This window comes from Dendrobates tinctorius, unplaced genomic scaffold (assembly GCF_039654945.1).
Source record: "Dendrobates tinctorius isolate UK_male_01 unplaced genomic scaffold, ASM3965494v1 ptg000138l, whole genome shotgun sequence".
NCBI lineage: Eukaryota > Metazoa > Chordata > Amphibia > Anura > Dendrobatidae > Dendrobates > Dendrobates tinctorius.
In genome coordinates, this window is record NW_027361806.1 from 12,923,322 (window position 1) to 12,937,458 (window position 14,137).

Here is a 14,137-nt window from a genome sequence, read left to right on the forward strand (position 1 = left end):
TTCCTAAAGTTTCCCCTTTTTAGATTGTGATTGAGTTCAGGTCAAGGATTTGAACGTATCGGCGTATTCTCTGTACAGCGCCATGGAATGTGGTGTCATACGCCATGGGGAATTTGAGGTGCACTGAGGACACCCCATCGGATACTCAGCCACAGCCTCACACTTGTGTGTATATTTACCACGCCGTAAATGCGCTCCTTTAGTGCGTGTGTATATATGTTTCCCATATAGCGGATTGTAAATGCATTCTTGGGCATGGTGCCAAGAGAAGCCCGGGAAGGAGTCATTTCCAGCGGGCATTCAAGGCTAAAGCCTCCCTGCAACTCCTGACTGACTCGCCTCCATGTTCCCACTTTAACAGCTCAATAAAAGGCCATTTTTATTTGTATCCTTTGCTTCCAATTGATTCTTTGCTCCTTGTCTTACCCCAGAGGACAGGCCATGGCTGCCGCCTAGCTCCCTTGGCAGTGGCCTGGGTCTCTGATCCACCCTCCAGGAGACCTGTCCTCTTTTTCCTTCTTGCAATTGTTTTTCTTCTTTCCCCATTTCCCTGTTTTTCTATTTTGTTTGTGTCTTGAGAAGTGTGAAGGAAGCGGAGCGCTGAGCCTGGGCTGGAGTGAAGGCCTAGAGGGCGCATGGAGGCCTCTCACAGGCGCACAAAGGGCGCCAAAGCCTCCCTCACATAATATGGAAACCACAAGAGTCTGAGGGGAATAAGAGCCACTGCTGCTGCGGGGAGAGAGACATTTACTGTACTCAGAGACAAAGCCCAGGCCCCTCCACATCCCCCTCACCCCTCCCAGCGCCATGTAATATTCTGCTGCTCCTCACAGCAAGTTCAACCTCAAACTTTAATATGGAGCAAGTTACTGCGGCAGGGAGTGTGCAGAGCGAATGGGAGACGGAAGGACTGCACAGTTATTAGCAATTGTGTACTGTGTGTATATATATATATATATATATATGTGCTAAATTCTGACCCGACAGTCTAGCAGTCACTTACTGAATGTGTTCTCATTACCGCTGCAATCAAAATGTTCTGATATTTCTAGTTATTTCAGTACATTGTATTTATGTTTCTAGTACAGTCACAATTGTGCCCAGATACAGATGTATATGCACAGATGCACACATACATGCAGACATATCCATATACTTATGCAAATATAGCAAACTACCGCCACTTCAGAAGCATCTGATGTTACATGTCAAGGTAAAGGTTGCTACAGCTGTATTTGCACACATAGAGTATATATGTATGTACACATAGAGGTTCACACAATAAATATGTATATAGAATAGATATAATGTATACAGAAAAGAAAGGCATCACTTCAACTTTAAGTGAAAAAAATGACTTTTCTTTATTCATAGTGTTGATACATTTTAAAAATGTAATACTAAACTATTCCTTCCTCAAACAGAAGGTGAAACGTCGCTGAAGCCCCTAAACCAAAATTCTTATTTTTTTTTTACTATATATATATAATCTATTATATGTGTATGTTTGTTAGTAACTGTGTATATATATACCCCAAAGACATACTGATAGGGAATTTAGATTGTGAGCACCAATGGGTACAGTGGTGGTCTGTTCTTGTGAAATTAATAGCGCTATGTAAATGAGTACAATAAATCTATATTTATGGAGCAGGTCCACTTACACTTTTATGCACTTGTGCCTAGGTGGAGGTGCACAACACATTGATCTCGTTTTGGTGCTTGCTGCTTCCGAGTGGTTAATAGTTGGGCAGAGCGAGTTCTCGGTGTTTATAAGACTTCATGTATACTTTAGACAGTAATTTGTGTGATAACTTTTCTCTGTGGCTTGGACAAAAGTCAGAATGAGAGCCAAAATCTAGTATCTAGGAAACATGGAAAGCCTGTGGGGGTGTTAGCCAAAAGCAAAAATAATTCTGTGGCCTTCCAGCACCTCGCCTGGATTTCCTGAAAATACTAATAGTTAAACAGATGGGGTTTAATGAGTAGAAAAGTGACTGGAGGCCAGAAAAAAACATCTCTACAAGTCAGAGGCCTGAGATGAACAGGAGCGACCCGAACGGGGATGCCAAAAAATGTATACTGGAGTTTTTGTTTTTGTGTCGCTGTCTGGTTACTATTGAATATGAGCCGGTATGTGGTGCATTGCAATGCAGTGTTCATACACGGTTTTTCAGAATGTACATTTTGCTACACATTACATGCGCCATATTGGAAATGATTGGCTCAATGCTTATGGCTTCCAAAAGTAAAGAAAAAAAACAGGCCTATTGTAATGGTAGAACTACAGGGGCCAGCGTGCCGTGGTATACACTAGGCTATGCCTATGCTGCCAAGACAATATTATGTTACCAGTGTAAAGTGTCAAAATTTATCAGACAGTGTCCAAATGATGGAAAATCAAGATATCTTTTGTTCTGCCATATACAGGATGCAACGTTTTGACATGCTGCAGATCTTTTCCAAACATGATACTGTGCTGCCAGTCTCGTCAAATAATTAGCAACCTGCCCAGGACTATGGCCTTGTTTTCATTGATCCGGCCATCCAGTGTTTTTTTCTTTCCAGCCTGATAAAGAAAACACTGGTGGGAATTGATTCCATAGTACTCTTCAAGGAGCTCTATCCAAAAATTGCACGTTGCGTTTTTCCAACCAGCTCTGTGTTTTTTTGTTTGTTTTTTTGCAGTAGAACCTGTTAAAAAAAAAGCCAGATAGAAACTGCAGTTTTAGGGTGTGTGACCATGTCCAGGAATTGCTGTGAGTTTCACGCCGTTCAAATCCGCAGCGACCAGATATTACAGCATAGTGGATGGGATTTCTAGAAATCCCATGTCAACTATACGTGCATAGTCGCCTGTGGATCACCCGCAGAGACGGCCATGCTGCGCGTCTTTCAGGACCGCAGCATGTCAATTTCTTTTGCAGAGAAATTTAAGTAATAGAAATATATTTCAATGCGGTAAATCCGCACCATTCAATGAACACATGCGGATTCACCTGCGTTCAATAGACGGCAGCGCTATGGACGCAGCAAACATACGCTGCGTCCAAAGTGCTGCCACTTCCGCATCATGGGCACACAGCCTTGATGTTAGCAGCAATAATTTGAGGTACAAGAAAAGTGATCCTTATGGAAACTATAAGGCCACGTTCACACACTCAGTATTTGGTCAGTATTTTACATCAGTATTTGTAAGTCAAAACCAGGAGTGGGTGATGAATCCAGAAGTGGTGACGGGTTTCTATTATACTTTTCCTCTGATTGTTCCTCTCCTGGTTTTGGCTACAAATACTGATGTAAAATACTGACCAAATACTGAAGGTGTGAACGTGGCCTAACAGTCACTATAATATCCAAGGTGTCATTGACTGTTGTGTGTAAAAACAGCGCGTCCATACTTGTAGACCTAAAAGTGTCAGCATTTTAGGCAATAGTACAGTGTACAACTTCACACTGATGTTCAGCATGGAAAGTGCTGCAGTTGTAGAACTACAAGTGCCAGCATGCCACGCCACCCACAGCTGAGTCATTACTGTTTTTTTTTTTTACTGCAGCAGAAGTTACATCCCTCTTTTGGACTTTTAGTGTAAAATATACTAATAATTCCGATCCTAATAAGCTCATGTAAAAGCCAACCTGTCATATACATATACACAGACTGTTCTCCTGCCTTGATGGGAGTAGTTGCTGCAGTTGTAGAACTGCGTGCCAAAACTTATAAAAATACTAAAAACTATATAATAATAATAATAATAATAATATTAAAATATATGTATGTGTGTGTATAATTTTTTTAAATTCAATGAAGTGCTGCAGGCTGGTGGGGTGGAGAACTACAAGTTCCAGCGTTCTTGGTGAAGCGGATGCTTTTGTACAGTAACAATAACGTTTACTGACAATGTAGCACTGAGCGCAGTGTTGGTAAATCAGCGGCCGCCGCCGGCTCCCTGCCCCCCGGTCGCTGCTGCTCCTTGCGCCTCTCCCCGTCCAATACTGGAGGTTCTGTGAGATTCTGTCTGGTCAGGAGAAGCCCCAGAGCCGGTGCCATTGTGAAAATCTCATTTCATAAGGAGCCTGGAGGGAGGGGACCGGCGCAGGTCCCGGAAAGAGAGAGCCCAGAGTTCTGCATACTTCTACATTTAACCCCTGCACTCCCTGCGTTCCCTGGCACGGCGCGGGTTAACACCTCCCCCAGCAGCCCCATGTCTGGGCACTGCCACCCCCGGGTCTGATCGAGACTGGTTCATGTATTGATCAGCCCTTTTGCATGATTAGACAGTGCTGTGATCAGAGGAGCAGGGGGGCGGCAGGGGGTGGGGGTTGGGTGCCTGAGAGCTGCAGTATCCGGAAAGTTATTCCTGCTTTGCAGCCAGCAGCTCCCAGCCTAGGACTGGACCAGGGCACCGCAGCTCCGGCACAGGCTGCACCGAGTGCCAGGGGGGCATCCCCGGGGGGCGCTGGGGGGAGAGTTCAGCTCATGGAGCGGAGCAGCTGCAGTTTGCAGAGTTGGAAATGTGAAAGAAGAAGCGAGAAGCAGCAAGAAGACGCCTGATCCTTCCCTCCTGTCCCCCCGGCCACTGTGGGCTCCGCTCCCAGCAGCATGTACTCCCCTCTCTGCCTCACCCAGGTGAGTTACTCCTGCACCAGCCTGGCACATGGCGCCTCTGCTATTAATATACTTTCAGCAGGACTTCAGGGATCTGCCCTGAGCTTCTACACGTGTCTGAGGGGGAGAGAGATGCCAAGGACGGGCAGCCCTGCAGTGTATGCCAGGGGATGTGGGCACAGCTCTGGGGGCTATTGTCAGACTTCTGCTACTTTGTGCACTGCCTATTGCTGCAGCCCCTCCAGTGGGACTGATCCCCACACACAATGACATTGGCACTGGGGAAGTGTCACTGGCTGGAGGGATGTGAGGTTGGGTAGTGCTGCTGCCATTGGCTTGTCATGAGTGTGCTGGCCAGACAGTGCAGGAATCCTGGGTGCACCTAGTGTGTGTGTGCCTTGTGTCACTTTGTGCATGGCAGATAGTTGCTGAGGATTGTTCCTGCTGTCTGCGTGTTGCTGTCTACACTCTGGATTGCAGTGTAATGGGCATCATGTGTCATGTTGCTTGCAGGGCACAGTTTATGTGAGGGGGGACTGCTTAGGGTTTGCTTTCTTTCTCTCCTGTGTTGGGTGCAGGGCAGGATGTGGATGAGAGTTGGATACAATGTTGCTGGCTGTGTCTTTTTTACTTTGCCTGTGTTGTAGTGGAATATAGTTGGCTAGGGGTGCATTGCAGTGGGCATGTGAGTTGGCCAGTTGTATGGGTGTGCTGGGTTTTTGGATTTTGTTGCAATGTGTGTGGGGGGGTAGTTGAAAGGTACTGAAGTCGTAGTTTGTTGGGTGTCAAGGAATCTGGGAATGAGGGTGACTGGCTAGTTGTGTGTAGTCACTGGCTAGTTGTGTGTGCCATGTAGTTGTCTGTAGTCACTGGCTAGTTGTGTTTAGTCACTGGTTGTGTGTGCCCCGCTGGCACAGTAGTGCTTGACACTTGTGCATGTCTCCATACTGAGCTGGCTAGTTGTGTTTAGTCACTGGTTAGTTGTGTGTAGTCGCTGGTTAGTTGTGTGTAGTCACTGGTTAGTTGTGTTTAGTCACTGGTTAGTTGTGTGTAGTCACTGGTTAGTTGTGTGTGCCCCGCTGGCACAGTAGTGCTTGACACTTGTGCATGTCTCCATACTGAGCTGGCTACTTGTGTGTGCCTTGTAGTTGTGCTTGGCTGCCGGCTAGTTGTGTGTGCCCGCTGGCACCGTAGTGCCCGGTACTGGTGCACATTTCCATAGTGAGCTGGTTACTTGGGCTCGATAGCTGTAGTGTGGTGTGTAGCTACATTGGTGGATTTCCTCGCAGAGTGAGTGTGTCAGTGTGTGTGTGTCAGTGTGTGTGTGGGGGCCGGTCCTGGCTGTGCTGTCTCTGTTCTCTGGGCAGTTCAGATCTGTCTCTCTCCCCCTCTGGTCGCTGACTATCACACAAGGGGGATGAATTCTACGTGCAACTTTTTTTACCAGGCAGATATCACCCTATGCGGCTCAAGATCTGTGGTAGTATCTCCTCTCCTTCAGGCGGGTGCAGTGGGGCAATGTTGGGGGGGGTCATGGCACTTGGGTTGGCAATGGGCACAGGAGGTGATGTAGATGGAGCCCCCACTTTCATTCCTGGATCTAGATCCTTGCCACCGGTCACTCCTGGTTGGCCAGCTACAAGTGTTTGGGTACAGTGGATTCATGTCTGTTGTTTTTCTGTTTTTTTTTTTTTTAATTATTATTTTTTTTCTTGTCCGTTTTTTTAAATGTTTTATCTCCGAAGCATTATCCCATGTCTGGGGTTCTTATAACCTTTGGGTTAGGGGGTGTGAGAGAAATAATTTTGCAAAACCTGTAATTATAAAATAGCACTTTGGAAGTTATCGTCAGACTTGCTAAGAGCTCATAGTACATGTTACTGTATAGAGCCCCGATGACGAGCTGTGCTGAATTTCATAGCGTTTATGTCCCTATCTCAATATATGGGATATAAAAAAAAAAATATTTTTATTTTTTTTCCCCCTAGTTATTATTTTAGCTAAAGTTGCAGCAAAAAAAAGAATATAGTGTAAAATGTGATTTATGTGCTGCTTGCCTAGGCCTAACTATACTGTACCCCTTACATGCACATGTGAAAGTACAGCACATGTCCGCAAGCAGGACTAGCAACGTGCCTTAGAAAAGTATTATTGGAGCCAAAAAAAAAAGTTTTTGTTTTTTTTTATTATTATTTTGATATACCGTCTTATCATCCTTTATAAAATGTTAATGCTTTACATGTGATACAGTATTCTACATTTATTTATAGCTACATCATTATAACTATATCATTTATATATATTTTTTTTTTTACATTTCTTTAATTTTATTTTTTTCATCGTGTCCTAAAATACCCGTTTTTTTTTTTTGTGTAATATTGTAACATTTTTTTAATATCGGACTTTAGAGTGTTCTAATTCCTTATTCTGTTCATGTTGACTTATAACTTGACCTAAAATGAACTTTTAGTATTTTCATTGCCATTTTAGGAGTTTTTTTTCCCGCTTTTTATTGCATTTTCCTTGCTTTGCCATTAAGTAGCATTTGATTGTTCTTTTATGCACTTTTTATCTAAATTGCATTTAGATATTGTGATATTATCGCTGCAGAGCTTTCTTTTTTTTTTGGCAGTAGGTGGGTTAAACTGAGATTGTATTCTGTATATAGGTGAAGGGGGAGTCTGGAACATGAACCTTGTTAAGACTATAGTCATATGATCCATGTAATGTAAAAAACAAATTCTTTAAATATTTCTTTAGATGTCATTTATTCTGGGTCACCTATATGACGTGTCATGTAGTTTGCCAAGTATTTTTATTACTAAAAACTCAATATTTGTGCTGGAAAATACGAGAATAGGGAGGAATGGAAACAGTCAGGATGGTATCGATAGGGTAACTTTTTGAGACTGTTTGGTTCTAAAGAAAAAGTTTTTATGATGTGGCAGACAGTGAATTTTTTTAGTTGGGTTTCTAGTCCAGTGAGAATGGGCCGAGGTCAATCGGAGCTTAGCACGTTTGTGTAACCTGTTAATCTAAAGCTTAGAAATTGTTCTGATTTTTTTTTTTGCTGATTTTTCTTTTCTTTTACTTTTTTTGGCAGCTTAAAACTGAGGTCGGTACAGTTGTCTAGTCATAGCTGCTGAATTTTTAATGCTTAGGTTACAAAGTTGAGTTTATTCTCTTCTTTTCTAAACTTCTTCCAGAAGTAAATATTAAACGTTTCCTGTGCAAACGCTTCGCCCTTCTTGTCTTATCCAAGGCCCTCCTTCATAGAGAAGGTGGTCGTACTTGAACTAGAATAATAAAAAGAATTGCAAAAAAAAAAAGTTACTGCAATTAATAAAAAAAATCCAAAATTAATAGTAATTTCCCCGAGTGGTTCCATTTTGCACGCAGGTGTAATATTTGTATTTGGTCACTTTCAGTTCGGATAGTCAATAGGTGCTCAGAAAACCTTAAATACTAACGTAACCACGTTGAGACGTATTCTCAGCAGCAAAAATAATTTTCAGATGATATGACTTATTCTCATAACCAGTTGGCTTCATATCTAAAAAATACTTCTTGTATTAAATAGTTAAAAGTTTAGACGTCGTCGTTTTTTGTTTTTTTTTTGCATACTTTTTCAAAAGCTAGCCAAACTTGAAGGTCTGGACACTTAACTCTTTTTTTTGTTATTTTTTATTATATATCTATATTAAATAGAGAGCACAATAGATAGTAAAGTTAATTAAAAAATCATTTCATTTAATTAAAAAAAAATCTAGATAATCAAAAATGTATAATTTATCTTGAATTTTGATAAGTTTCAGCTATTTTGGATAAATAAATATTTTTTTAATCCCAATTTTTTTTTTTTTTACTTGTCCCAGGAAGGCTCGTACTACTGTACTTTAAGAAAATGTATCGTCGACAACTTAAAAAAAAAAAAAAAAAGGTGTACTGTCCCTTTAAATAAGTGCGTTGTTCAGCTCTTGAAGGGTGCTGAGTGTTTGGGTTCGCTTTGAACGGCGTCCGGGTTTCAATATCTGGAGATAACGTGTGATCTTTGGTCAGGTATAAATTAAATACGCGTTTAATTATGTAATACATAATTCAGAGCCAATTCTACAAGTACACGTGGAGCGAAGAATCGGCTCTTCCTAGCTCTCCGACCTCGTAAAAGATCAGCCGTAGTTTTTACAATAACGTGAAACTTTTACGACTTTATTGATTTGTGGCCTTTTCCAATGAGTTTAACTCCGACTTAAAATGTTGTCGGTTTTGGAATTTTTGGAAGGTGGTAACAAAGTTATAGAAAGCGTAGGAGGCGAGATACTGTCCGAAATTACCACCACGGAACATTAATCTAAAATATTTTATATTTTAATTTTTTTTGCAGACTTTTTAGCTATTTTTCTGTTTATTTTTATAATTTTTTTTTTTTTATCACTTCTCTCTCCCCCGGAGAGACTTCCTGCCATGTGAGCCTTTCCGACTTTGCCTCCGTACAATGTAATTATTTGTCTGTTACGTCTCCAACCAATAATAAGAAATTGTTGGCTTTTCGAAATGATTTTTTCATAGGAATATTTCTTTGTGTTTTCCTCCTCTACAGGATGAATTCCATCCCTTCATTGAAGCACTTCTGCCGCACGTGCGAGCCTTCGCCTACACGTGGTTCAACCTCCAAGCCCGAAAGCGAAAATATTTCAAAAAACACGAAAAACGCATGTCAAAAGAGGAGGAAAGAGCCGTGAAGGACGAGTTACTGAGCGAAAAGCCAGAAGTGAAGCAGAAATGGGCATCCCGGCTCCTGGCGAAGCTGAGAAAAGATATTAGGCCGGAATATCGGGAGGATTTTGTACTCACCGTTACAGGGAAAAAGCCGGCATGTTGTGTTCTCTCCAACCCTGACCAGAAAGGAAAAATGAGAAGGATTGACTGCCTCCGACAAGCGGACAAGGTCTGGAGACTGGACCTGGTCATGGTGATTTTATTTAAAGGTATCCCACTCGAAAGTACTGATGGCGAACGTCTTGTAAAATCTCCTCAGTGTTCTAACCCCGGGCTGTGCGTGCAGCCGCACCACATAGGAGTTTCGGTCAAGGAACTCGACCTATACTTGGCATACTTTGTGCACTCAGCAGGTAAGTCCACTTTCTCTATCTTTTTAGACTTTTTGCAACTTTTTGGAAACTTTTTACCTTTTTTTTTTTAGTTAATCTGGTGATCGAGACTTGGCCCTGTCACCTATAGGCTTATATCGGTGATTGTGGAACAAGGGCACCCGGTTTTGAGGTTTCCGTTTGTAAGCTAGACCTTGTGCCAAAATGTGGCAATGGATTCTTGGCAGCGGTCTTGGCCTTACCTAGGTGATGGTAAAACAGTGGCTCTTTGGTTTTTGTTTCCAACCCTCGGGACGCTGCTACAAGAAACATACCTGATACGCGGGCAATTAGGTAATGAAGTGGTTGAATATTTTATTCTGCATATTAGGCGTGATTGCGGTCTGATCTATAGAAATGCATTTGGTAATGGATGTAAAAGCCTGCAAGAGTCAAAACGTAAGGGCACAGACACATTGTAGATGATGTATGATAGGTTTTCAATAACGCGGATGATGGACGTTACTGCCATTTACTATTAGAAATCCCTATGGGTCTCGAACCTTCACTTTAAAACCCTATTAAAAGGCCGTCTGATTAACAGTCTATACATCACATTGCTTTTATATACCCCGCGGTGCTGTCCGGCTTGTCACAAAATGTATCCAAGCCCGTATGTCACATTGTTACCAGAGTAGATTTTTTTTCTTTTTTTTTTTTAAAGTGGCATTATCTGTATTTACGAGCGTGTCGTCTAACATGCCTGATGTTCGGAAGACTTTAGACTTTGTCTCTATATGTTTAATGCTATATTTTTGGATAACTTCTACCAGTTGGAATTAGCAGTAACTGTGTGGAGGCTTTGATGCGTAGGCCTCGGCCTTTATTGACTCGAGCTGCCACTGACTTATCCGTATTTCCTCGGCACTTGAACAGTTAAGAGCCTGAGCTTCAAGAATGCCAAGTACTAAAAGTACCCTTCACCTGCCAGGGCCCGTACCACTTAACTGTGTGTGTGCCAGTAGGGTCTGGTTGTGTAAGTCTTGGTAGATGTAAGTATATTGTGTGCCCCGTATCATCAGCTCTTACATTAATATATCTATCTGGGTATTGGTTGATCTGATCAGTTTTTATCTGCTGGTTGTGAAATGTTACTTGTTGTTTTTCGATGTTTAGAACACGAGAAAAATAGGGAAATTGTTTCCGACTGTGTAAAGCTGTTACGTGAATATATTTTATCCATCTGTAGAATATATATCATATGCCTCTAAGATTTATCTCATATCTGTCTATTTCAGATAAATCAATTTGCATAACTCAGATCTATATGCATTTTTTATGTATATTTTTTCGTATTTTATTGTTTTGCTACTTATACATACATACACATCTATTAAATTAAATATTTTGATCTACTTTACAAGTCTGTGGCATCTCCACTTTGCTGCAGCTTTTGTCCCATATCCTCTCGTGCCCATCGCGGTCCCACCTTTTTTCGCTCATTTTTTTTTTCTAAAATTTTGCAAAATGCCTTAGCACCATAAAGAATTCCTTAATATTTTTCTCTCCTTGAACTTGAAATATCTATAGTAATATTTGGGTGGGGGGGATACGGTACATCGTAATGCAGATCCAGCGTAATGGGAAGAGATCTATATTGGCACCATTCTTCAGTAAATCTAAAAAAAAAAAAAAAAAGTAAAGAATCCACAAAATCCTTTTGTTATTTTTCTTGGTATAAAGTGATAGATTACATTACATGGATCTCTGCAATTCATGAGAAGGACCAAACATATACTGTAAAAACGACTAGGTAGGAAATGTTATTTTCTGAAACCACTGCAGATGTAAAGTTTTAACACTCTTAAGCGTCTACAGGAATTTGTAACAACCCTCGGAACTTTGCAAATATGTAAATGTTTTAGTAAATATGTTGCGATTTCTTTTATTTTTGGGGGGATCATGTGTATGTGTATATTTCTGTATAAAAAAAAAAAAACAAAGTGCAGGAAATTTATGACCCTTCTCAGGAAGGGCCGATCTGTATCAAGACGAGGAGTTAAAGCAGGCACGTGGCAAAGTCACTTTTTAGTTGTTAAGGTCCTAACCTTTGCCACAAGGCAGTTGACCTTTTAGATAAAATTTAACCTTTGATCATTCGTAAGCAGTCAACCGCAAAAAAAGTTTGGAGAGTTGCAGCTGGGGTGCAAGGTTTTGGGCTTATGTGGGCAAAGTTGTGGGAACTTTCTTTTTGAAGTGGTTTAATTTTGTCTGAGGCCAGATTTGTTAAAGAGTTAGAAGTTAGCAGTAGGCAGACAGTGGATGGATATATATTCTGGCAAGCGAACAATGAGTTGACACCTGATACTCCAGGCCTTTCCCTTCTGTAAATGAAGTAGGCAGCTTGTATCAGGGCCATGTTTGGTGTTGCATAAAAAAAAAAAAAAAAAAAGCTGGCTTGCAATTTCAAACTAGTGCATTTACATAAAAATATGGATAGGAAATATATAGAAATTCATTTATTATTTAATAAAAATATATATATTTTTTAAACTGGCAAAATAAAAAAAAGCATAAAGTAGAACAAAAAAGTATATTACATCATTAAAAGAAAAATCTATTTTTTCTTTTTTTTTGTTACAACTTGGAAAGCCGAATTGGTCATTGTTGCAAGCGGATCATTAATATAAGATGAATTACCGTAAAGTTCCATCGTCAGGTTTCCGCACCAGTAAATCTCGATATATGTAGTTGAATTATGGAAAGCGACATTTGCAGTGGGTTTTTTTTTCTTTTGGTTTTTTTTTTTGGCTGTAAAATATCCCCTCTGTCCTAAATACAAATTAAGTCAAATGAAGACCAGACTGGGCAGGTTGTGCCGAAATTTTAGTTCAATTTTGGCAGCGTTTCTGCAATTTCATCATAAAATGGTATTGAAAGCCCCCAATGTGCGGATTGACCAGATGGTCCTGCTGGCACATCGGGATGAACCACTTGCCATAGCTAAAGATCAGGTGTGGGGTTGGGGATTTTCCATTTTTTTTTTTTATTTTGAATTAATAAAATCTCTCCTAATGCTACGTGCATATGATGGATGAGAATAAGTTTCTATGGAAAAAATACTCAAAAAAAAAAAAAAAATAATTTGCCTAAAATTCTCCCAGTAGTTCTTGCTTTCAGAGAACGCATATTGGAAATGCTATATTTAATTATGTATTTTTTTTTTTTTTTTTTATTACATTTTGTTTTTGTCATTGCAAACAACCCAACCGGGCAAAAAAAAGAAATAAAATGCTAAATAATTAATAATCCTAATAGTCCAATGCAAAAAAAATAAATCGATTTAATTTCTCATGATTTAGTGCCATAGACATGACAATGGTCATTAATGATGTCGATGGTCGGATCATTAGGTCACTTGCCAGTATTGTAAAATAGATATAAAGAAAGGGTCGAAACTCAATGACCGACGTCCAGGAGAAATTAAAGATTTATAACTTGGAATAATATGGATACAAGTTTGGTTTTAACTTTTTCTTTTCTATTTGTTTATTTGTTTTTTGTTTTTTTTTTTAAATCCATAGACTCTCAAAACTTTTTGGAATACTTTTTAAGACTATGCATGATACTTTTTAAGATTTTAAGACCATCTTGCATGATATTAATCTTTAAAAAAAAAAAAAAAAAAGCTACTGACAATACCCGCCAGTCATCAAGCACCAGAGCCTGGAATAGTGTTTTGGTCTTGTTGCTTTGGAATATAGTTTGAAGGACCATCAGGTTTTTGGAATATTAAGAGCAATTTGGTGCTAGAGAAGATTGTAAAATCTTGAAGACCAGGTGGACCTGATACCAGTTTATTCCTATGAATTGCACACAGTGCAGTTGATGAATTCTTTAGGAAATCCTCGGTTGGAGTTCAAAATGTTCAACGCTCCTAAGGCAAATTACGGTATATATGATGGAGTCTTGGGCAGAAAGAAAGTCTCCTCTGCTGTGGGCTCAAGACTTGGACATGACTCGATTACATAATATGCATTGACTGAAGAAAAGTTTTGGGGTTCAAGAGGTGACTTTGGTTTTTCAAACTGGAGAATTATGTACCCACTATACTAAACTATAGGGAAATTATTTGATTACAAAGTCTCTTAACGATCTTTGTAAAAGTAAGAGGCCTCAATAGAGAAGTAATCCGTCCAAAGCTGACCATGGACTTATTGGTAATATGGTGGATACCAGAAGAACGAGAGTAAGTGCTGTTGAGCGCATCTTCCTTAGTGACAAAATGGCTTTTCTAAACTATTCAGCAGTGAGCTTGTACGGTTGCACTGACACTCCTATCGGGGAATATTTAAAGTCTTTATCTTCTCTAAACCCCAAAGGAGCATTGCCTAAAGAACTCATCTACTGCCCAAAATGTCATAGGAATAAACTGGTG

General features: G+C 40.3%; 1 protein-coding gene across 21 annotated transcripts in view; it reads left to right on the top strand.

Moving 5' to 3' along the window:
- Nucleotides 1-14,137, top strand: part of NFIA (nuclear factor I A) — a 507,433-nt gene that overhangs the window by 156,789 nt on the left and 336,507 nt on the right. For 3 of the 21 annotated variants that reach the window (XM_073544614.1, XM_073544617.1, XM_073544618.1), the window contains exons 1-2: nucleotides 4,284-4,630; nucleotides 9,210-9,741. In XM_073544614.1, coding sequence (XP_073400715.1) covers nucleotides 4,604-4,630; nucleotides 9,210-9,741 — 559 coding nt within the window. In that variant the 5' untranslated portion in view covers nucleotides 4,284-4,603. Of the gene's footprint in view, nucleotides 1-4,239; nucleotides 4,631-4,927; nucleotides 6,260-9,209; nucleotides 9,742-14,137 lie in introns of those variants that run through there. The other 18 variants (XM_073544603.1, XM_073544612.1, XM_073544611.1 and 15 more) reach the window with 13 other exon arrangements.